The sequence below is a fragment of the Eutrigla gurnardus genome (assembly GCF_963514095.1).
Source record: "Eutrigla gurnardus genome assembly, chromosome: 20".
NCBI lineage: Eukaryota > Metazoa > Chordata > Actinopteri > Perciformes > Triglidae > Eutrigla > Eutrigla gurnardus.
Genome location: NC_139931.1, coordinates 9758186 through 9783376, shown reverse-complemented (window position 1 = coordinate 9783376; position 25191 = coordinate 9758186). Strand labels below are relative to the sequence as shown.

General features: G+C 43.7%; 2 protein-coding genes across 3 annotated transcripts in view; both read right to left on the bottom strand.

The window, feature by feature from the left end:
* The window catches only part of cyth1a (cytohesin 1a), a 43716-nt gene extending 34039 nt beyond the window's left edge, over window positions 1-9677 (bottom strand). Inside the window, exon 1 of one of the 2 annotated variants that reach the window (XM_084036606.1) lies at window positions 9605-9677. In XM_084036606.1, coding sequence (XP_083892732.1) covers window positions 9605-9623 — 19 coding nt within the window. In that variant the 5' untranslated portion in view covers window positions 9624-9677. Of the gene's footprint in view, window positions 1-5312; window positions 5526-9604 lie in introns of those variants that run through there. The other variant, XM_084036604.1, reaches the window with a different exon arrangement.
* A 1065-nt stretch (window positions 9678-10742) lies between these two features.
* On the bottom strand, window positions 10743-25095 carry usp36 (ubiquitin specific peptidase 36). Its single transcript, XM_084037887.1, has 20 exons — window positions 24984-25095; window positions 21410-21675; window positions 21064-21285; window positions 20334-20444; window positions 18946-19048; window positions 18265-18332; window positions 17693-17763; window positions 17505-17587; window positions 17281-17392; window positions 17049-17189; window positions 16567-16667; window positions 16338-16476; window positions 15881-16243; window positions 15520-15744; window positions 14939-15063; window positions 14148-14837; window positions 13752-13972; window positions 13277-13468; window positions 13069-13184; window positions 10743-12960 (listed from the first exon to the last, which is right to left on the bottom strand). The coding sequence occupies exons 2-20, from the start codon at window positions 21660-21662 to the stop codon at window positions 12829-12831; spliced, it is 3468 nt and encodes a 1155-aa protein (XP_083894013.1). The 5' UTR covers window positions 21663-21675; window positions 24984-25095; the 3' UTR covers window positions 10743-12828.
* Between the last annotated feature and the right edge of the window lie 96 nt (window positions 25096-25191).

The following is a 25191-nucleotide window of genomic DNA, read 5'->3' as shown; positions in this document are numbered from 1 at the left end:
TGCAGCAGATTTTCATCTCGAAAACACTATTTTAGAAAACTATTTCCAATAAAATAGCAACAACACCTGGAAGAACACGGCACCTGTTGAATCAAATCAAAGCATCACACTTTCATATTGTGTGTAATTTGCTAATTATTTCCACTTGACATATATATTAGAAAAAAGGTAAATACTTTCTAAAGCTATTATGGAAATACTGCTGCTCTTTCTATCATGAGGAATGTTTGAGTAGTTCAGGTTAAGTCATTATTACACAACCAAAGGTGCTGAATCACTGCAACCAGACTACGTACGTGTGGATGGGTCATTAATGGTGAAACAGGTTGTCCCGGTGAGACTGAGCAGCATGTTTTAATGTCGGATTCAACTTGATACTAGGATCTGCCCAGAAATAAAACATCTTTTGGGTGATTTATTACTTTCATGTTTCTTCCTGGCCCATCAATACACAGTATATTCACATTTCTTGGCTGCATAATTTGAGGGGAAACTGTAAGAGCTATCCCCAATTTTCCATTTCCTTGTTAAAAGTGAATACATCAGCTTGCTGTTTGGATGACACCTGCTCGACTGTGCTGCCGTCGGATAGTAAGGGGCCGAGCCTGTCCTGGCCTGTTGAAGAACACTGGAGAGCCAGGAGGAATGCTGTACTCACAGCCAATGAAAGGGGCCAGCAGATAACACCGCCTCTCTGTTTTTATTTTCACCTCACCAATCCAATCTGATGCATTGGAGGAAAACTGTCTGCGTTTTAATAATGTCATAACTACCAATTTTCCGAAGACCTTATTGACAATCCTCAAGACACCGAAAGCACAACTCCACCCCTGAAAGGCCCTGGTCCGCATGGCCACTTCATCTGAAGGGGCTCAGCTTCAAGCTGTGGCTCATGAATGCCTCAGTTGTGCTGCCCAAACTCAACAACTGACAATGTAGTCTGTGTGAAGTGAACCGCGTTCACACAAAGTTTCAATTCACAGAGTTCACCCGTTCCCCCCAAGCACCGCTATAAATCTGTGCAAAGGAAACGAGAACAAGTGGGACCAAAGAGCCGTTTAACCTTTAAATGAAAAGATCATCGGTTGATACCAACATAATTGTTATCTGAAACTTCCTGCACAAAGCGATTAGACCCTCGAATAAATTGTCATGTAAATAAGTGTTCAAATCAATGCGGCATCGTGCTGGATTATGACGTGTTAAGAGGGGCTTTGTTCGTGCATGTTGAAAGATGTGGCTGATTATTAGTCTCACTGAGATGGAGAAATTCCTCAAAAGGACAAAGTCTTCTTTATTAATCTCTCTTCGTGAATATTTAGTTCACAGTTTATAGGCTGTTTGATAAATAACAGGAACACCTGACAATTTAAGAGGTTACCAAAAAAAAAACATCAACACCTCTCTCACAGAGTTTGACCAAAAATGATCAAACTTATTGGATAATATTGGAATAATCAGTGTGAGTCTCTTTGTCTTTTTGCAGCTTTGGTCTCTTTTCTTGAAGTGACATTTTGAATGTGACCTGACACTTTGGGCCCCTGGTCTTTGGCACGGTAGGCCCCGTTCACTAATGACATGAATCTGCTCTGCTCTGCCTGCAATGAAGGCACAGCAGATTTGGTAATCATGATAGAGATCTGCATAAACCGAAACTTGCGTGCACCTGGGGACATTTTAACCTCACACACGCCTCGGCCGTATTTTGAAATAGCTGTTGTTCCGTCTTGGCGTACTATGTTTAGCTCTTGGATTACAGTGTTGGCAGAGCCGATTCTCAGGAATAATCCTGGCTCTCGTGTTTACAGGGGGACTCCCTTCATCCTCTGTGGCTGACCATCTCATCAGACCTATTGACTTTACATTTTATAATAGCACATCTCTGCTCAAGTAGCCTGAACTTGATGGGAACAGTGAGAAAATAATCTTTCAACCATCCTTTGAGAAGACATCTCAAAAGTGACCCCCGCTGATCATCTGCAGTAATTACAGTTCAAACTGCATAAAAACGAATGGGCGTGAAGGGAACGGACTTCTGTTCGTGATAACTGGACATACGCAACACTAATACGTTCCCCAAATGCTAAATTATCCCTAAGGGTTAGCCATAATTACATAATTAGCCACACAAACAAGCTTTGCATTACAAACAATGCATTCTATTGAGAAAGATTCCTTTGCACACACTGGATTGACACAAGTTAAAAACCAGGCATGAAACATGGCACTGTTACCATTAAGGTTACTACATGTTTGTCATGTGGCTGGAGTTTTGTTGCTCCCTGCATCATGACTCATTGCCCAAGCTGAGGCTGCAACCGTTGCTTCCCCTTGACAGGTGCAGTCGTAGGTAATGAGACCTTTGGATCAACCCGCCCTATAATTTTGCAAGTGAGAGGGTGTGCGGGCCGGAGCGATTAATTACCGACATGAGTCATAATATGAATACGGGAACATACCCAGCATTCGTGTCACTTTTCTAATGTGGCTGTGAGAGAAAAACACTCCGTGGGCAGCCAATCACCTTCCTACAAACACGCTCTATTTTAATATGAAACACTTTCTCCACGTATGCTCAACAGCAATACGATGTACTTCCTATTATTGCCGAGCAGCAGAGCTCACCTACCCCTGCACCAACATACATACGGAAATACTGCTGTCAGAAGACGTGATTTCACAAATCCCTTTCAGGAGGAGGATGTGAAATGCAGAGGGCTCCTGCTGAAGTAGGACAGCCTGTCTAGAAAGTCACTCGTCCTCGGGCTAGAGTTCGCCGCATTCTGCACTGAACACATTTCTGCACTGCACACATTTCTGCAGTTGACATCACCCCCCGACAAGCCTTGGTAAACTACAGGCTGACAAAGCGTTTGTTCATCTGTAATTCATTATGCATAAGTCTGACTAACAAGCAGTCTTAAGGAATGGCTAAATAAGACCCCTTCTGTTCAGATGGGTCGTGTCCCTCAGGCATGGAAGCTTGACGAGTGAGAGGCCAGCATGTCTCCACGTTGGCAGGACAACAATAGGAGACGTCATTAAAAAAAAAACAGTTTTTTTTCCCCAGTTCGCCAGCGAACCTGCTGCCACGCCTGTTCACTTTGCGGCATTCCATCAAGATAAGAAAAAAAAAAAAAAACACAAACTCTGAGAAAAAACAAATGCAACCAGAAGGATCTTGTTTGGCTCACAGAGCTGCGTGGATTTCATCTGCCTCTGTCTTGATTCCCACACACGCCTCTTTGAAGCTGCTCGCTGGCAGAGCGCGCCTCGCTCAGCATCCAAAACACGTCGAACGGCGTGTTACCAGCTGGAACACGGCGCGCACAAAATCTATACAACATTACAATCATCTTTCATGTACACAGGGGCTTACTGATTATTCTAGGCCTTGTGATGGGCGTGCATTGCTTTATTATCATACTAAATTAGAAGTTTCCATCGCGTAATTCTGTAGATTTCAACTGTGGGCTTGCAAGAGAAATCTGACAGATCACACGATGGGAAGAAGAAGTGAAACATATTTTCTTTGTTTGAAACTTTATGGTGAATTGAAAACCAATCTATTTACCGTTTCACAATTGACTTCCATAAGCCTTTATTGGACGTGTGTATAGCTGTGCACACTCTACACACATACTATATTATACTGGCTTAACATGGACACACTTTTTTGTTAAAAAATATTCACAGGCAAAGAAATGCACAGTATGACACAACAAAAAAAATGCTACAAAACTACTTTGTTTGGTACTAACATCATGGTTTGTCTTAAAATGACAAAAGCACTTGGTTATGTTTAGGCAACGAAAGTAACTCATAACAAAATGTGTGTCGTTGTACGGGAAGGTCAAGCTCAAAATGAGGCCCTGTACCCCAAACAGAACACCGGGGTTAAAGGGTCACACACTGAACGGGTTGGGAACCACCATCACCACCCACTGTCACGACCGCACCATACCTTCCTTTACAACGGGCTGATTTGGCAAATATTCCCAACACTAGCTGCTGCTGACGGGCTTGTTTGTGCTCCCAGAGAGATCACTTTGTCCTCAGCTGCCCCTGGAGCTCACACGGAGTCAATCATAAATATAAAAAAAGTAAAGAATATAAATATGAATATAAACACAGCAGTTACCTTCTCATTCACTTTTGCATTTTTTTCCGTGTCAAACAGCATTTGGCTACATTTCAGCAGTGACTTAATAACGCTGCTGATATAATGTGAACTCGCTGGACGAGCATTGCATGAGTCACGCGTGAATCACTCGCATGATTCACGATTAAAAACAGAAACACCGCCCAATGTCTTCCCACAACAAGAGGTCCAAAATGCCACAGCTGCCGTCCCGCCATCACGACATGATCGCTTTTATCACAGCTGAAGCAAAAAGACTGACACTCGCAGGCGGATGACACTAAGCCTTTTGGAATAAGCTGATTGAAATGAAGAACCAGTGTCATATCTAACTAGAACTTTTTTTTTCTTCAGTTATCTGTCAAAGTTATTTTCGTTCGCTGGGTCAAACATCTGTGAAACTCTGCTGTCACCATGTTCTTGATACTGGAACAATCGAGATTTCGCGCTTGAATATCTAGAAACCGAAAAAACAGAAAGTCCCCGCTTTCATGCGCGTCTGTTATGCTGATTCAGGTCTTTTGAAATCACTGAGACAGCACAGTTTCTCCTAGCTACGCACTCCGTCAGCTGATTCACCGCAAACCCCGACGAAGCCACTTTAGTCATGACAACGCTGTCTGCCAGCACAGTTTCCAACACTCCCAATGGGAAACCGGTGTGCCGCCCTGCAGTGTAGTAAAAACAGACTTTAGCTCCATCGCCAATCAGATCCGGTTATCGCTGTAGTGTGAAAGGATAAATCTTGGGAACAGATGGTGAGTATAAAAAGCTCCTAAAGAGGCCGACGTCTTAGCAAGCTGCACTTCTCTTCCGTCTGTAATTAAACTGGGAAGCACTGAGAGTTGTTGATCCAGGTTTAAGAGGGGGGATCTCCACTTTGCCGTCCCCGTCGGCGAAGGGAGCACCAACTGGTAAATGTCACCTTGGGGTCCCTTGTTGCCGTGCAACACGTGGATCTACATGTGTGAAGAAGTCATCACGGGAGCTTCATGATGACCTGCTACAAGAAGCCCCCCTCCATTCCCATGCAACTGTTACACAGCCAATCAAAACGACTGATGCTGATCCCTTAAAATCATCTATTTAATCCATCACACTAATGCTACAACACACACCAACAAGCAAGCAACAAAAAAATACTATCCATTATAAAGGCCCACAGCTTTACCTGGTGGCTGCTGGAGTGGCTTCACAGCTGGACATAAGAAGGTCTGAAGGCTGGACACGCACAGTTCACTCACCGACCCCATAGCTTCAGAGCATCTGTGCGTGACGCTCTCCTTTAGTGGCCGTCTTCAGATTGAGATGGAGGGGCGAGGGGCTGTTGCGGAGGCCCGGGGTACCCCAGCCGTGGCTGCCTGAGAGTCCCAGGCGTTCAGTCCATGCAGAGACTCCCAAACTGTATGGTCGTGCTCTCTGTCACTGTGCTTCACCTAATCCACCCGTCAGCCCCCCAGCTGGATGAGCCAATCTCTCACACTCACACTACTTTCTCTTCCCCCTCGATTAGAATGTGCAACTTGCCAGGATGCAGAAATCACTTCTGTTTTCTCCCAGTTCCCCTTTTGTGCCGGTGTCTCAGCCTCCTTCTATACACGTCTGCTCTCTCTCTCTCTTCTCTCTCTCTCTCCCTCTCTTCTCTCTCTCTCTCTCTCTCTCCCGCTCGCCCTCTCCCACTTGCACTCTCTTGCTACTTTCCATACTAATTCAAGCAGATATTCTTAGACAGAACCAACCGTACGCACAAATGGAAAAGTTGCATTGTTTTTGTGTATATTACTTTAGTGTACCTCCAGGACATGTCTGTGTTTCACTTCCTTGTTGCAACTAAGTTTGCTTGATAGATATGTAGAGACAAAGAGAAAATCAAATTAAAGTAATAATTAAGGAGAGCGTTTTTCTGAACTTTCGGCGGCACTTTGCTCGGTTTTGTGCCTCGCTGTGTTCGAGCTCCATCATTACCCTCTGTTGCTTTTTAGCCTCTAGCCACTCATCATTTTTGGCTTCAAAAGCCTCGTACATAACAATATCAAGATTTCATTGTTGCTTGGCAACAGGGTGGAAGAAAATGATTTGCTCCTGGGCAAAACACTGTGAGCCATTTGTTTTTTTATTATATTATATCTTCACACGTATTGAGGTCATTCACTACAGCGCAGTCACATTTTTTTTGGGTTGTCTTGGAGTCGCATGTCACATGTGGGGGGCACACAAAACAAAATAAACCGATCTGGCATGCAGGCACACATACGCTCATAATCAACGGCAATTGATTTCATTTTGGGTTTCCACTTCCTCCCGCGGAGCAAAGCGGTAAATGTTTACCTCCACTCTTGAACCGCTGCCACTCTGAATTAGCCTAGCTGCCAATCACACAGTGTCTCTCGCCTCTTAACGCCAGCCTCTCTCAGTCAGTGTCAGTCATTCATTATTGTTTTAAGTCTGCCTCTCTCTGCCATCGGGGGGGGGGCATTCATGTCCATCACTCTGGCTAGGTGGCAATTATAGAACGCAGGCAGGTAGATCCGACACATACTCCATCCCGGGCTGTCTGCATCTATGACATCACCTCTGATCTGTTTGTCCGGTTCGTTGCCTCAGAGCGACCCCTGCATGAACTTCAGTCCGTACTATTTCATAGTGCTGCAGCTGCACATCAGCCAGAGGAGCAGCGCTGTCACGGGAGGAGCGGCAGCGTGGCACGCAGTGAAGTCAGCACAAATGTTTTTCATTCTCTGTTATAGTATGCATATTCCTCTCCTTCTGCTTGGCTCTGAATAAGTGTGTGCTGTCAGCACCTTACTGAGCACCTGCAGAGCATAAATACCTAAATAGACAGACAGATAGTGAGTCAGGTGTGTAGAGTACACTTATCAGCCTACCTGGTCCTCCCTGCCAGCAAGTGACCACATAGTAAACTGTAAGTACCCTTGAAAGCCATAAAGGCGCATTAGCCACGGCAGCAGCAGTCAATTCCAACTCATTATGCTTAATATTGCCCCATAATGACTTGTGAGTTTGTGTAACACACAATTAGGGACTTAGAGCACCGGGCAAAGTGACTAACAGCCTGGACATCCCTCGCAGGAGTTTTTTGACATGGAGTAAAGTGGTTAAATGTGCATCATGAGGCTGAGGAGATGTGCTTTCCTCTGCACAGTGCTGCATGGGTGCAACTGGAGCCGGACCTGAACACTTTACTCGAGCTGTTATGTATACGCGCCACCAGGTGGACACAGCACGGAACAACACCGTCACTCTCAGTTCAGCAAACAGGTCAGAAAGCAAGTGAAGTTATCACGTCGATCTGTGAAATGCGTGTAGGTGGAACAACACATGCAAAAACGAAAAACCTTCAGCTGTCTGTCTGCTAGATTCTGATGAAAATCACTCATTTGTTTGTCTTCAAAGAGTCAGGTTGATAAGCAGAGTTTCCCCATGTGGGTTTAAAACCTACAGAGAGCTCGCTGATCTGTGTCGGTGGAACTCCTACATAACAGCCCCTCCGGTGACTAACTGAAGGGTGGGTGGGTGCAGAACAAGCACCTATGCTGGTACAACTGAATAGTCACCAGAATGAAGTCCAACGCGCTCAGTGTGGATGGACAGTTACATCATCCAGCACCATTTTTCAGTACATGAAAGCTTGTATATCCTCCCTTTGTGTGCTTCTCTTTATCTGCACACCTCTTTGTGATTGGTGCGCAGTTATTGATGGAAAACAGAGATGACTTCTAGACAGGTAGACAAGTAAGCAGAAAGACTTTTGATTTTCATGTCAAACTTTTTTTTTTTTTTTTTTAACAAACATGATGTGTCTGCATTTGTCCACTGAGATTTAGCCTTGGCTGCTTTGACCTTCTTTTTTTTATGCTTTGAATGAGAGAGGAGCTCAGTGCTGGAGCAAACCTGTCTGATCCCATGGATAGAGAGTAACAGTAGACAGTAGAAAAACAACACATTACAGGCCGGTAGATAGCAATATGTCAAACTCAGCGATAACCACAGCAACCACACGTACCTGCCGTTATGGTGCACCACGCCTATAAGCACTCACACCGTTTCCTTTGTGTGCATCAAAGTGATTATGCAAAGGAAAACTGAGCTGCACTGACAGCTGAAGGTAGGCACGAAAAGAAAAGAAAAAAAGATGTCAAAATGTAATTTTGACTACGTGCAGCTTAAAGCCTTTGAAGTCTTGAAACGGAGCGGCGGCCAATGAAATCCAAGATAGCTGGTTTCACAGGAACAGGAGTGCAAAAACACAGCACGGTAAATCCTGTCATACATTTAAGAAGGGGACGCTACATATGACACAGTAATATACTAGTTTTATCCTCGGGAACGCTGCAAAAAGTGCATTAATAACAAGGAAGAAGGAAAGGAAACACAGCTAAGTCTTGACAGCAGATGGATTATTTCTATCCTCTCTCTCTCTCTCTCTCTGCTGCACAGTCACGGTGCTCAGGGACAGAAGAGTTGATATGACTTATACTTACTCATGCAGATCCACAAGCCGCTGATGTGACTAAGGAGGTGTAAGGGACAGTGATAAGTGTTACTTGAATGCACTCTGAAGCTTCGGTATGTCCCTTCCCTTTTGCCTCACACTTTAGCAGATCACATAATTGGTGCCCGATCCTTCGACTGAATTGCAAATAGGAAAGTACTGATGAGGGAAGGTAAATGCAATAGACAAAACATACGAAACATAAGTAGGGCTTTTAATTGGATAGATTTGAACTTGTTTAAAAAAAACCATAATAATCTGTTGTATGTGGGGAACGGGCCCTCCCTTCTCTCTAGAAGAGCATCCGTTTTGCAATGAGGCCAATGCTGGTGGTTCTATTTTGAGATGCATTAAGCTCAGAAAAACTAAACTGCTAAATAATTGAGATGGAGCCTCTATCATAGCCTAAAGCTGAGCCATGAGCCGACTCATCAAGGCCTGAGATCATCATATATGATGTCAGGTCTCTCAACTTCTTGTAAGGATGGTTTTATGGTTTGGGATCGGGGGGGGGGGGCAGTTTAATAAGAAGGCATTTAGTAAAACTGTGTCATCTGAAGAGCCTCTATGCCAGCATGGTATAAATAAACCAGTTTGCATCCTAATTCCAGTAAGAAAAGGAACTTTTCATTTTCCAGTGTCACTGTCATAGCTGCAATGTGATGCTTAATAATTCATCATACCGATCATTTTGAATATCCCTTTGGCAGTGAACAATAAAGAGGGGGCCCTGTTTTTAGGATGGCTTATAAAAACCAGAGGATGCTTCCTTTCCCTGTTTAATCAACACGAGTACCGAGTCCCGTTTACGACTTTAGGAGATGAAACAAGTGCACAGTCAGCCATGCTGTCATTCTCACAGTCCTACCAGGCAGCCGGGCTGGCAGCAGTAGACATCAGTAGCATGACCAACACAAACATACACTGGAACTGTCAACAGTAAGACCAACCGTGATTCTCCTCCTGCATCCTCGTGGTCCTGATGCTGCTGCGGCTGCAGGCGTCACAACCCGGGGACGTCTCTCACCAAGCGCCCGCAGCGATCCGGATGCCGTCTCCCCTTTCTTTTTCGCCGGTCCCCTCCTTTCGCTCCCCCTCCCCGGGTTTCTAACTTGACGGCAGCGTCCCGGAACACGCACCGCTGCCCTCGGAGGTGGCACTTTTCCCGCTTGTTGCCAGGTTTGTTTGTCCCCAACCCCGCCCCAGGTGCCTTTCCAAATGTGCGCGTGCCGCTGTTGGCTGGCTGCTGATATGCATCCAGAGGAGCCGGTGCACGTTAGCCCCGCCCATCCCCGGTGTGATGTCACGCTCCAACTTCTCGAACAAACAACTTCGCTGAACACTTCTCGTTACGTGCATTCGCATTAGTTTTGTACGTTTCACGTTTTGTATGTACGTAGTTAACCTTATTTTTTGGTATAATTTCCTCTTGTCAAAAAACACACATTTGGGATGATAATTTATGCAATTACTATGTAGAGCTATTGCTTATAAGACAATTCAAAATTCTGCATACAATGAGGCCTATGAAAAAAAAAGACATTGATGTTATAAGCACACCATTTTTGTTTTCAACAAATAAAGTATCAAAAATACAAATCAATAAAGTCCTTAAATAAATTAAATAAAAATAATTTAAAAAGGGGCAGCACATTTCTACAGTTGCTCTTTAGATCAAGAACATTCTTTTCTGCCCACTTGAGGGCAGAAGAAGCTAGCTGTAAACAACCTTTTAAAGGAGCAATATAAGATAGTCAGAATATTACTATAGCAGGCCAATGTAAAGATGTAAAGTGGAGAAATGTCTACCTGAGCAGAGACGTAAGACACTTTCCCTCTGTGTGCCTTGTTATTCGAGTTTCTCCTTGCTTTGTTGACAGTACTTTTAATGCATGTTCATGTACGCGAGCACAAGGTAACAGCTGATAATGCTGTCCTGACCTACAGCCTTGTTGCAGAAGCAGCACCCACCCTCTGGTATAAATGAACAAATGTGATTGCACCAACACTGCTATGCTGTAAAATATTAAATTACCCCTCTTTCTGTGCCATCATAACTACGTGAAGACAGAAAAATACACCATCGGCTCACAAAAGTCACAACTTTATTGCACCTTTATAGTTAACTATAGTGTGGTAAGAGCCACCTTCATTATGAAAGGTCTCGTCCCTGGTCAGAAAAAGTGATGCAAAATATAGAGCCATCGATGCAAACGTGTGGACCATCCACTCGCACTGGGAAATGTTCCTGTGTCAGTTTTGAGAGTCACGTCCCACGACAAACCCGTCCTAAGGAACTGAGACGGTCCTGGTCTCCTCTTGTACTGTACACACTACAGTGACATGGGGAAAGGCCTTGCATGAAGACGGACAACTCTCTTACACACAAATGATCTAACACATTTGCAGATTAATTCCCAAGTTAACATCCATCAATTGATCAGAGTATTAGTAGCACATTAAAGATCTGTCTTTTCTTCTTTAAATTATACATTTATAACATTAAATCCTATACTTTTTTTTAAATGGCCAATTGAAGGCAACATCGCTAGAAAGAAAAGAAATGCACGGGCAAATCTTTACAGCGTTGGGAGGGGAAACGGGCACAAGATGGACTGTACAGGCTTCTACGCTTGCAAAGCATGTTGTTAGAACGTTAATTTCTCTACACATCTGTGCCCAGACTGGTGCAAGATGATCCCATGGTGTCCACACCTGAAATACTTTTGTATAAAACGGTTTCTACAGGATGTACAGGATGCAAAAATGGTGGTCCCGGGAGAGGGACTGCTCCGATATGAAACGGGGGATCAGAGATGAAGATGGGATTCAGGATGTCTGGGTTCCTGAGTCTAAGCCCAGTTTCTAGGTGACCTGCACGAGCATCAGAAAATTGCATAGAGATATAAGATACGGGGGTGGGGGGAGGTGGGGGGGCAATGTGGCAGTCCGGTCCTTAAACAGTGCCTGAAGTATAAAATGTAACTCCTTTATTTTCAGTACATTGGTGAAGAACAGTTCGTGAAAAGGTCAAATCTCCACACGGACAACTTCTCAACGCCAGACTGATGAGATGGGCTACGTAGTTAAATAGCTGCACAGTAGAAACGGCCGCTCCCGTCCGAGTCCCTCCCCACACAACCGCAACTTCTACTCTGCAAATGTTGTCCGAAAAACAATGACATCCAGGTAAACGGAGAGAAACTCAGAACGTCCCGATATGTTGTTCGTCAACGTACACGCTTCCACAAAACAGTTAAACCGTAGATACAAATTGGCAGAGCATTCTTTTGTGATCTAAAATGTATCCACCTTAAATCTGATTTTCTATTTGTTGAGGAGCAAAAAAAAAAGGGTACATAACCAAAATATAGCAAAACTAAAAACAAAATTAACCTAGGTACATTTTTACCCAATTTTAGACATGCATATTTAGAAAGTAGTGGCAATTTTAAAGCTTCATTTTACCAACAATATGCAGGCAAATCATGGTCCTTAAAAACAAGCCACGTGGCACAGACACGGCAGCAAAAATAAAATGTTGGCGGATAAAGGTATAAAATAGAAAGATCATACAGAAATCTAAAATATACATTCTAATGAATAAAGACTTTTGGATCTTTGTAATTTGGTATAGAATAATTTCAGGATATGGTTTAAAAAAAAAAAAAAAAAAAAAGCATTTTTTTTTTTTAAATATCCAACTAACTGAGCCCTTATGTCTGCAAAAGTATGCTCTGACTTTGTGTACGGTTTCCAATACAAGACAGAAAGTATTGCAGGTATATTTTCTCACTCTTAGTCTACACATCTCACACATGGTTAACTCTTCTTAATTTCATAGCAGCTCCAGATTGTTGGGACAGTAAATGGATTCCAACATAGTTATTCATTTGACATGGAGGCGTCGGGGCTTTCTGTTCAATTCTGCATGCATAGATGAGCTTGAGCCACTTGCTGTGGTGTTTAGATTGGAAGGGGAATACTGAAACCCGAAGACAACATTTCATGTTTGTTTAAAATTTAGACAGAAGTGGCTGTAAGAATGTCAATGTAGTCTAATTAAGGAGTTTGGGTCTCAACGAGACAGAAATAAAAAAAAGAAGAGTGAGAAAAAGGTGCAGAAGTTTGGCATACAGTATTGTTGTCTCGATTTCCTGCCTCAACAGCAATCTCAGCGACGGACTCCGAACACTCTCTTCCCTCCAGGTGTTACAGACCACTTGCTCCGCCTGTCCTGGATCTTCTGGAAGATGCTGCTGCCACTTCTCCATTTCTCTCTCTTATAGTTTTTCATTTTCTTCACCTGTTTGTGCAAAAACAGAAGTTTAAGACGAGGAACAGCGACAAAGGGCCTTAAGAGTAGCGGACCTGAAGAATGATTTGACACATCTTTATTTCCCCCCCACCTCACCTTTCCCCTGTCAAAGTCTTCATCCCACTCATCGATCACAGTGTCACACGCCGCGTTGCGGACGTCTTCAGCAGCATCTCTACTAATAGCAGAGACCTCTCCATCCCAGCTGAGGACTAGAGAAGACAATCAAAACATGAATGCATATAAAAAACTATATTTTATGGCATTGCCTTTCAAAGGATCAGATTTGCACGCCGTGTCTCACCGTTGGCTCCGTAGGCCTTATCTGTGGCGTTCCTGAGTAGCTCTTCGACCACCACGCTCGTCTTTTTCCCGTCCCAGGCTGCAGGAGCAGCACAGGTTGGGCCGTCTCCTCCTAACTCCTGTCCATCAGCCGCTGGTGCCTGGCTGCGCTTGTAGCCATCCTTCACTTTGCTGTCCCACATCACCACCGTGGCTGAATTTTATATATATATAAATATATTTTTTTTAAAAACAAACAAAGTGATTCAATGTGGCTCTCTTAAAAGGTGGTGAATCATGCTCTCTTAGCATAATTGTGAAATGACTGGTCACGCAAACGAGGATGTAAAGCGATTTGAGACAAGCGGCTCTAAATCAATACAGAGCTGCATTGTACGTCCTCTGTTGGCATGGAAACAAGATTGCACGTTGCTTACTGCAGTCTGCATCGTATGAATGCATGTGTATTATTTTGTGTGTGTACAGTGTGTGCATACCTGTGCTTTGTTTACTTATTTTGCCGTTCTCCGTGGCATTCTTTGTAGAAGGGGGTGCCGCTACTTCGGGCTCACTGCTGTGGCCGTCGGAGCATCGCCTGCTCTCCTCCCACAGTCGGACCTCTTCTTTTAGCCTCTTCTTTTTCACCTTTAATTTTTTTTTCAACTTTATCAAATCTCCTGTATCATTCTGAACAACTGCGGCCTTCGTCTCAGACGTGCTGTCGGGGGGAAAATCAAGTTTAGCACATTTTGTGGGAGTTTCTAGACGACAACTGGCTGTTATAGACAACTTCATGCCTCTCTTCTTCCAAATCATAAGCTCAACATTAACTGAAGAATAATAGGAAACAGAAACACACCTACATAACTTAAAGAATCCTAACTTAAACCCACCTCTCTGGTGCAGAGCAAGTCGTGTCCTGCAGAGCCTCTATCAGCTGCATCTTCTTTTTCTTCTTCTTCTTCTTCTTCTTCAACAAATTTAGAGACTCCCTTCCCTGTTCTTCCTGACTCGACTCGCAACGCGTTGGGGTTGCTGCAGCTGACTGAGGCTTTTGCTTGGACTGTTCTGTATCTGGCTGGGACGTTAGACTCCATATGCCACCCTGACACCAATCCTCGTCCTGGTTTGGCGTGTCCAGGTGAGACGGGACACACTCCCGCTCCTCAACTTTCTCTCCACCGTCATGCTCCTTCTTTCTCTTTTTCTTCTTCTTCTTCCGCTTCTTCTCGCTGGCAGATTCCGCGGGGTCGGCCTGCGTCACTGTAGCTGGGGACGTCGCTGGCTCGGCGTCACCCTCCACCTCAGAATGCCGCCGCTTCTTTTTCTTCTTCTTTTGGTTGACCTTTTGAGCCGGAGTGCTGTCGAGTTGTGGTTCTTGGACCAAGGAGCTGAGGTTGTTGGAAGACTTGGGGCTCTTTGGACCGGCACTGTGAAGCCCGTTGGTTTTAAGAGAAAGGCTGGCGTTTGGTTTTTGCAGTGTGGAGAGAAGGGACTGTTTCTGAGGGCTCTGCTGTTTGAAGGATCCACTTGAGGGGGCAAAAGGCGATGACTGGACTTTAGGTGAATGGAATGGACCAGCTCTGGGGAGAGAACAAGAGAACGCATTTGGAATTACTCGGCAAATTTTTCATTTGAGAGAGACGCATGTATTCTGTGTGCGTTTCCTATGTGGCGTTCATACCTGTGAGTGTGAATAGGCGAGGAAAAGGTGAGGGGGTTAAGTTGATTTTGATGCGCGGGGTCACTCGACAGCTGGCGTGGCAAAGGGGGCAGAGCATCAATGCTGCTCGGTCTCCGGCTGCGAGCCTGCAGTTATCGACATAAATAAAAACTTGGTGGTCTAAAAAAATAGCCATGAATGTGACAAAAAAAATAAGGAAGAGAATCAAATAAAGGAAGAGGAAGATTAAACGGGATGGCAGGAAAAGATGGAGGGAGGAAAACAAAGAGGAAAGGGTATGGCAGAGAAGAATTAGAAATGGTTAGAAAAAAAGAACAAACTGAAGGAAAAGAAGACAAACTCTAAACAAGTGCTACCGTGTGGTTGATTAGACAAGAACACTGGAGAAGACACGTAACGTACAGCAGTAAATTATCTAGAGAAGGAGAGTTTACTTGCCTTAATAAAAACTACTTATTGAAATCAATGGTCAAATTTTGGGATAGCAGTGTAGAGCGAGGCAACAGGAAACCAAGGTATCATGACTTTTCACTAAGACACGAGGTGCTGCTGCTGCTGCTGTAGATGGGAATGAAGTTCACCTTCTTGGCTGACAGGGCCAGCTTCTTTGCAGGTGGAGGTGACATGGTGCTGGTGGCTTCCGACGTGATGTTGTTGAGGGCCGGGGTTTTGATTTTTGCCGTCTTCTGCTCCTCCGTGCTCTGAGAGCGCTCCACGCTCTTGGCCGGAGACGCCAGGCCATTAGAGCCTTTCCGAGGGGTGGAGGGAGTCTCTCCTACTGGCGCACTTTTAGTACCCACGGAGTCCTGGACAAAACAAAGGCAAGCACAGGCTGTGGTTAGGCTTCTGTTTTTTTGTTTTTTTTTCATTCCCCAAAGTTGCTAAATAGCTAGTAAGCATTCTGCACACATTTTTTAAGATTAAATAGATTTCATGATGTACCTTTGAGTCAGATGTATCGGCAGAGGAAGAGTCAGACAAAGACTTGAATGAGGTAGACGCTGACAGGCCTCTGCCCTCGCCACCTTGCTTTTTCTCCCCCTCCGTCCTGCTGACCCCATTGTTGGAAGGGGTCGGAGTGCTGCTGCGGGACTGCACTTGGCTCTGGGGAGACGGCTTCTTCAACTTTTTGAAGGGCTCGTCGATGACCGTGGGCCCACCTGGCAGCTTCGGCGGGCCATTAGAGGACGTGGTCCAGTTTGAAAGTCTGGGCTGTGTCTGAGAGCTCACGCCGTTCCTGGAAACGGGCAGGCCCAAACCACCGTCCATGGACTGGATCTTACGCAGCTGTGCAGGCTCGAGTTTCTGAAAAGAGGTAGTAACTTGTATTAAACACTGGGCACGTCCTTTCAGCTTATATTAAGTCCAACAGCGAGCTTAATATCATCTTGTCTCATACCTTTGTGACCTGCGGGGAGGAGAGAGGGCCGTTCAGGTTGGCCCTCTTTATCTGTTCAGACGACGCACTGTTCTTCCCAGGGTGCAACATGGCCTGCTTGGTGGTCTGTCCATCTGCATTCTTCTTGCTTTCAGGGATCCTTTATACACAAATAAAAGGCTCTAGTTTAATTAAGTCAAATCCAGACGCCGCCTTGTTTGATCTCTTGCAACCCTCGACCGTGTCTTACCTCAGGTAGAAAAGCACGTAAGCCTGCTGGTTCAAGACCACTTTGATGTTACTAGAGTGCACCATTGAATCATTCATTTGGTACCATTGTCCGTTGCTTGCCTGAGAAGAGACAGGGATGAGATCAAACTTAACATTATTTATTTACACTTGAACTAAAAAAAATAGGTTTAAAAATAAAAAAGACAAACAGAACAGCATCATAAATATGCAGGCTCAGTTAAATCATTTAAAGTTATAGTTAATATGCAGGTATAAGTCATTTGACATTAAAGTCATATTTTGCTATGCGTTTTATACCAAGGTCGTCATCTTATTAATATATGTGTTGAACAGCAGCCGCAGTTTCTAATTGACTTTATTCTGTGAATATATTTGTATTTGATTTGACTGTTTATTAGTGTCATGTTTCTGACCTTCGTCTCTAGGTGTTTTCCACAGATTATTACATGAGTAATAATTTTAAAATGGGGTTTACCTTACCTTGACATAGCAGTAGTAGTGGCCAGCATGACAACTGTAGCCAGAATGTACCAGCACAGCATAGAGGCCATACATAACAGGATCGCCTGAGCTCTGAGACATGTAGGGGCGGATGTTCAGAAATTCTGGGTAACCAACATCCTGGAGAGAACACACAGAGGATGAGATGAGATCACTGAGAAAGCAGGCAGCTCTTTCCAAACAGTCACTAGTGCAAGAATTCTTTATTAACCTTTGTTATTTTCCCTCCACTGAAGTTGGCGAACCTCTTCAGTGAAAGGGTCAGTACGTTAGATGTTCGATGGACTGTGAAGCGCTTTGTTGCTGGCACTTTCTTTTTGCACCTGGAGAGAGAGAAAAAAAAGATACAAAAAGGATGTCTCAAAAAATATATTTTTTAATTTCCTGCAGGTTTACTTAAAAATGTTGAATGCTGTCAGACAGAATGGCACTTACTTAGCACACATGTAGGCATTCTCCCCGCTTAATACGTCTGGTTTAACAAACAGTTCCAGGGCTCGCACAATGTTTGCTGCTTGCTGAAAGACAAAAACAGAGACGCAGGTGTTGCTGACGCACATTTAAAAATACTATACAATATCTCCATGGAAATGAAAGTAATATTAAGATCTTGTGAAACATACCCGAATCTCCACAGCGATGTCAAGGTAAGGGTCATACGTGTCCGACACACTTTTACAAATAGAGCATTTCACTGAAAGACACATTAAAAAACAAATGAGGCATTTAAATGTAACAGGGTGACCAGTGATTACAGGAATATTTCAAACACATCTGTTCCACTTCCTGTAAACAGAAGACTATCAAGAACCTCAAACCAACTGCCTCCGACATCAAGGGGAAATACCTTTACATTGAGCACCCACCTCAATATTCACATTTCAGATCTGACTTCTTTGTTTGTCGACCAGACTTGCAGATGAAAATGTCCTACAATTTTAGTTGCTGCCTAATATGAAATTGTTGCATCTTACAAACGAGATGTGCTACTTTTCTCTCAAAATGAGAAATACAAAAGGCATTTAAATTGTCCTTATTTGCAACTCATTTAGTCTACACAACATATAATGTGCTTCTAAGACATTTTATGGATACATTTAATCTCATTTTGCTCTGTCAACAGGTTCAACTAATGACATATGCACAGCTCTAAGTGACTATTTTTCTCCGTTCTTTTTGTGAAAAAAGTCAATACCTCTTGACCTGAGGTAACCTCCAAAGATCTGGTGAACCAGCGTTGTGGCCTGGGTCTGCCTGTCAAGCCTACAGACAGGAAGAACAAAACGAAAAAAACAACATCAAAACAACATTCAAATGAAACCACACATTAACTAATCTTCTGCTGCTTATCTGGGAACTGAGCTGCAGTAACAGCAGGCTAAACAAGGTAGTCCAGATGTCCAACATTGCCCCGTCCCTCCTGGGGGACCCCAAAGTGTTCCCGAGCCAGATGATATATGTAATCTCTCTGGTGTGTTCTGGGTCTAGTGCCAGCTGAACGTGCATGGAAAACCTCCAAATTGAGGCATCTTGATCGGATGCCCAAACCACCTCAAGTGGCTTGGAGCTCCCTCCAGATGTCTCGATCTTTACGGGTAAGCTCAGCAACCTTAAGGGGGAAGCTCATCTCGGCCGCTTCCATCCACGCTCTCATTTCTTCAGTAACCACCCACAGCTCATGACCGTAGGTGTGGGTTGATCTGGTACGCCTGCGCCAATCCGCCAGTCCATCTCTCGCTCGTTTTAACCCTCACTTGTGAACAAGATTCAGAGAATCTTGAATTCCTTCACTCGCGATAGCAACTCTGACCATCTAACCTTTTGTCAAACACAAGACGACCACAACAACCACTACTAAGAAACAACAAAGCCTTACTTAGGGTAGCCATTGAGACAGGCTTTCTGCATTGCATCAATGGTATACCGCAAGAATTCATGGGCGTCCTCCTGGCTTCCAAAACGAAAATGTCTGGCAATTTCTGTGAGAGACAAAAGAACATGTTAGTTAATGTTAGCATGCTGCCATTTAAATGTTCCTAAACCTGAGAGCATTACATTTAAAATCAATTAAGAGCTTCATGACGAGTATTCATGTTTTAGCTAACTCACTTGCTTTACTTAAGGTGCGAGTACACCTCATAAAGTACTTAACAGCTATTATGAGGTTAGTTCTTCATGCACCTCAGACATGTAATTCAAAGACCTGATAAGCAGGTTGCTGCCACTAAGTGACTGCAGCAGATTGACCTCACATCTAAAAGTGTCACATTAGAGATAACGTAGTTACTCTCCTGTAATTTGCTAATGGCAACAACGGGAAAGTGTGAGCTGGGAGAATGATGTGGTCATCGCCACATTCCCAGCATAGCTTCCCTGTGCTTTTACAACAATGACTCACCCCTGACTGGGAAAGAGGGATTAAGACACCATGCTTCTAATGGCCTGTTCAGGGCACATTTCAGAGATGGGGGGAGACTACATCTTGAAGGCATGAACTCTGTGGGCATACAATTGGGTGATTGGGGTTTTATTTTGTATGTGAGCGCCCCAGCCGTGAGACCCTGGGGGCTATTCCAGGATCCGCTGCAGTAAGCTCTTTCGATTTGAGTGTGATGACATTGCGCTGTATTTGTATTTTTTGGGGAGGGCGTGCTGAGCAAGAGGCACAGATGTTGGATTTCCATTGTATGCGTTTGCATTGTTCTAGCTGTGGAGGGATATTTCCAACTGCGGGGGTGGCCACCAGCTGGATGAATGTAAAGTCAGTCTCAGTCCTGGTTGAAACGGAGGGAAAAGATGGACTGGATATTTTTTTTTTTGTGTGCTAAAGCTGCTCCTCTCAGCCCGCAGTCACAAGGAGACAGAGAGGGCATCGGGGAGGGGTGAAGGGGGGAGGGAGAGATGGAGAGAAAGAAAGGCGCAGGAGGAGGAGACATGATTGCAGCAGCACATAAGTAGCAGGCAGGTAGGGGAGGTGACGGGTGGAGGGAGGGAGGGCTCCTGTGAGAGTACAGCACAGTACCTCACCATGTCCGAGGTGCAACTCACACCTCATCCCTGCTCTCTACATGGTGTTCATTCACAGCCTGCAGGCTCACCGCTCCATTTTTGCACTGCAGTTACTGGCTGGTGTCACATGGGTTTTGCGTCATCGCGCTTCAGGCGGTATTAAACCAGAAAACAGCCGTCTGTGACTCCTGACACAACCTTCAGTGGAACTAGCCAAACAAATCACACAGTGCTGAAGGAAGCTGGTGGTCTTACTTTTCAGATCTCGGATGAAGGAGACAGGCTTGATGGCATTGCCCGTGTTGGCAAAGGCTTGGATGATATGGTTCTGCATTATACAGATCATACAAAAGCCTGACTGGTGACCTGAAAACAAACAAAAAAAGAATTCACAAAAAATTACAGGAATGGTGGTGACAGAAGTGACATTCACAAAATCATTTTTGTTCATATCAAAAGGCAAAACAAAATATAATTTAAAACCCTATCAATACAATGGTTATCACAGTGGTCTTTGATGTGGATCCTCCATACAGTAAGTAAAAAGAACCTTGTGAGTAAATGCTGATGGTATTAACAGAAATACTTCTCAAAAACAACACAAGCAAAATGCTAATTATTTTATCATTTCATTGTTCAAATTCAAATATTTCAAATGATATTTGTATATGAAGGCGAATCAAATTGAAAAGTATTTTTAATCAGTTGGAGCCTTTATCAAGTAGGTTGACCCTCATAACAAATGTAAGTAAATTAAATTGTGACATTTTGAAGGCTAAATCATGGCATCTCAATGCTTTTGCCGCCTGAATTCAAAATGCCACAACATGAATCATGGCGAAATAAAAACGTACTTAAATGCTATGCAATCTACAGCGTCATTCAGCAACATATGTCTGCATATAGGATGACCAAAGAGGGGTTGAACTATACAAGTGTGTTAAAAAAAAAAAGAAGATAATTGAATGGGAGTGTAAATACTCACAGGCACGGCTGTGCTCCTTTGAGAGTAAGTAGTTAGCAAGTGGCGGGGTGTAGGTGAGACACTGCACTGTTGAGTTGAGGAAGCAGGTGTTGCCTAGGTTGTGGAGACCGGCTCCCACCCTGTACACACGCTCCCATTTAAGGGTGAGCTTGCTCCCTGGAAAGAGCATCTTCTGTGGGGCGGGGATCCCATCGCTCTGGCTGCCGACTATGTTCTCTGAGACTGAAGGGGGATTGCAGTCAGGTGGTGAGACAATATCAGAACGGCAATACAGAAATTGGCACCAATTAGGGCACCAAAGGGACAAAAATACAGAATTTGTTTAAATCTAAATTTGGGAGCTTACCGTGCCTCTTTATTTGGGCAGGCTCTGTGGCCTTCTGGCCTGTAGCGCCCTCATTCCTGGGATTGAGGATCACATACTTGTTCTTTAAGCTGTCCAGTTGATAGGAGAAACCCTTGCTGGCAGGCTCAAACTCGATCTTCTGCAAGAGGACTTTCTTGGCAGAAGAGGCCAACAGTTTGTTGAGGTCACCCTCATCACCCGTCTCCTTTCGACCAGGTTTTAATGCCTCTTTGAGTTTATCCACTATCGGCATCGTTGGAACATCACTGCAGAGAAAATTGGATGGAGTTCAGTTATTTCACTAGGTCCATATGAGCTACACAAAACAATTACAAAAATGACACATTTCTTCGGGTAATCCTTCATTTCATCTTATTATTATATTATTATTCAAAAGCCCCTAGACTCTCTTTTTCTATTACATGGTCGCCATATTGGGACTTGAAGTGCCCAATAACGCCCTCTCCAGGCCACATATCCCGACGTGACTCCACAAGAGATATATGGGCTGTGTGCATCTGAGCAGCCAGCTGAGTCTTGGCAGCTGTCCCCACAGTTATGCAAGACAGCAGACGTTGGTAACATAGGGTGGCAGAGAGTGCATGAGATGGGAGAGGACGAGCGTTAGAGCACATGCGGTGTAAACAGTTGCTGCCATTAACTGCCAGGTCAAATTCATCAATGTTTTTATTGTTGTTATCTACCACCAACTGGCAATTGGTTTCTTTAATAAAGCGACATATCATAGAGATGTTGTCATCTCGACTATCAGTGATATTTGAGAAGAAAATGGATGATTTTTTTTTTTTTTTTAAACGTTTCCTTTGGTGTCTGCCGTCCCTTTAAATACAGTGCAGCTGAGTGCACCAAACGGACCGTTTCAGTGTAGATTACAACAACCATCAGCAAGAGTCAGCCCAGCGAATTACTTCTGATGTGTTATTTCCTATAAAATGCAGCAAGCCAGGAAAATGTGTTCAATGCTGACCACGGAGTGAGTAAATAAATCATTCAGTCACCTATTGCCTCAATTTCAGGACGCAGCCACGGTGCTCTAAACACAACAAACACTGCGAAAGCATTATATCATGTCGACGTTACAGTACAACAGTAAAAACACCAAAAGGCATTGGAGCACCATGAGAGCTGTGCTCATCACAGTGAACGGTGATGTCATGAAGAGGGAAGGAGGGCTGAACATGCATTGTATGCACAAGGGCACACTGACCTTCACGTGCCGTTGGTACTGATAAAACTAAAAACGACACAGCCCACAGGGATACAGCTAACTGCAGTGATGCAACTGCAAGATTGCAGACCCCAACACAGGTGTTTGATCAGATTATTACCACTGCTCAATTTATTGTCATTGTACAACACAATGTTTGTTTTTTTCTTATGAAGCAAATGCGCCTACACAAACACAAAAAATATATATATAATTATGTTATACACTGAAGGGTGGAGGATGAATTTGTGAATGTGACAGCCTGACAAAAGAAGCTGCTATGAAGACTGCTGGTACGGCACCTGATACTTCTGTATCCTCTGCCAGACGGCAGCTGGGTGGATTTTGTCTTTTAATATCCTACGGGCCCTCCAGGGGCACCTCTTGTCACCAATATCACTGATGCTCAGTAGATGAGTACCAATGATGTTCTGGGTGGCTTTAATCTCCCACAGTAATGACACAATAATCAGTAATTTTATTTGTCTGTAGCACACACTTTCTAATGATTATCTTTGCAATCTAAAATCTTGTCATTAAAAGGGATTGTTATGATTGTTTATATGCTGTAAGGTGATATTCACCCGTAGTAACATCAATGCATGCATATTAGCCAAGGCTGCAAGTGCTATTATCCATGCATAGATACAGCATTCTTGCAGTGCAAAACCGTCAACTCCAGCTTTTCCTACAGTACATTAACATGAGATGCCTTGTTTAGATGTTATGTGGATGGTTAAAGCATTTTTGCAACAACAACATCAAATAGCAACATCAAATGACCACATGTCAAGGTGCATCCAGAGGGTGGTGGATACATTTTATGATAAAGCTTCATAAGTCTTAATATTTCTCCTTTAAGGAGTTTTTCATTCAGGTATCTCTACTACTTTAAGAATTGGTGTGTGTTTAATATGCAATTGCCTCAATATTAACACGAAAAAAAGTCTCACTTTTACATCTTCATATGAAATACACTGGTTATGAATAACTTATCTGCTCGCCTCATATTCCTCACACACATATGCTTAGATACATTAGTTGAATTAGTTTTTCTCTAACTTACAAATGCATCTAATATAATCCCAGGCATAATACATGTAATATGAATAAGTGTAATCATGCACTAGCACATCACATTAGGACCAATACATTTAAAAAAAAGAATCAACAAAGTAGTCTTCACAGAGCCATTTGAAGATATCATCTTAGTCTCTTAAATTGTGGCAAGCTTTCTTATCCATTTTCATTTATTTTATAATAATAATATAATAATGAATAAATAATCTGCACATTAATATATTGTGAAAATTATGTTAGTTGCTGGCCTAATACTAATTTTAACTATAAGCCTTAATCGATATCATCATAGAGAAACTTGATGACTTTCACAGGGATGACAGAGTGATGGACGTGACTTCAATGGCCCAAAGTATTGTAATCTCGACTCATAAAAAAACACAAATAAACAAAAGTGAACTGTGAAAAAACATGTCGAAAATATAAGATGCATAATTTCTACAGACATAGAGAGTGGAAATGTTTTAATTTAGAAAAGCTACAACTTTCATTTGGCTAATTATTTAATCAATGCAACTGTGTTGCCGACGGAAAGCATACAAATGAACAGAAAGCTGCTGGACCAGTTCGTGTTGAAATGACAACAACAGCAAGCAGAAGGCGAATATTAATGATATGCGATGATAACCAATAAGGACCTCAAATCACATGTGTGCACTCGTGGACTAAACTGCGAAATATTGAATTCAAGGGGAGCACCTGAAGGCAGCATAGCTTTTGTTGTCACTTCTAAAATCCCTCCATTATGAGACAACTACTCCAGTTAGCTACTCGATTTCTCGGCTTTTCAGTTCTCCGGTTCATAAGCGTCGATGTCGACCACACGAGCCGGGTAGACTCACTGTACACCAGCTGGAGTCAACTCTTAGGGCCACTCACAGCATAAATGCTAGGTTGCTAACATCGACCACAGCTAACGGCTATGTCGACCTCCACGGTCTGACGTTTGTAGATAAAACGTCGTCATTACATCGATATGCATCTCTACCATTCTGTGTTCAATCATTAGCCATTTCCTGTCGCCCGTGGTCTCGTTAACAGTCTTTTTACGTGTGACAGTAGCAGCAACGAATTAGCCAGCAAGCTAACTTAACGTGGCGAGAGCCTGTAGCCTCCCTCAATGTTGCAATGTGGGTTAGCATTTCAGCGTCCAGGTGGCTAACAATCCCCAAACGCCACATCCAGCCTGCTTTTTTTTTACTACATCCTGCTGGACATGTATCCTAAGATATGTTACGTACGTATAAACGGCGTCCGTCCCCTCACCTTTCGTTCAATCGTCCAAAAACGATGACAGTAGAGGGGTCCGCTTCCTCAGCTGTAGCTCTTGGGTCTGGTATTTTCGCCCATGCTGCATTATCAGAGGGCGGCGACAACAGTGACTGACAGGGACGAAAGGCCAATCGGAGAAGAGGTCGCGTCGTATCCGAAAGGTTCAGCCAATCAGCGCTTCAAACGGACGCGCCGCCGTCGA

Coding starts and splice junctions, on each gene's coding strand:
- usp36 (XM_084037887.1), bottom strand. CDS start 21,662: ATGCCGATAGTGGATAAACTCAAAGAGGCATTAAAACCTGGTCGAAAG. Junction 19,049..20,333: donor CTTCATCCGAGATCTGAAAA/GTAAGACCACCA, acceptor TGTCTCTCACAG/AAATTGCCAGACATTTTCGT. Junction 15,064..15,519: donor TGGCCCTGTCAGCCAAGAAG/GTGAACTTCATT, acceptor CGATAACTGCAG/GCTCGCAGCCGGAGACCGAG.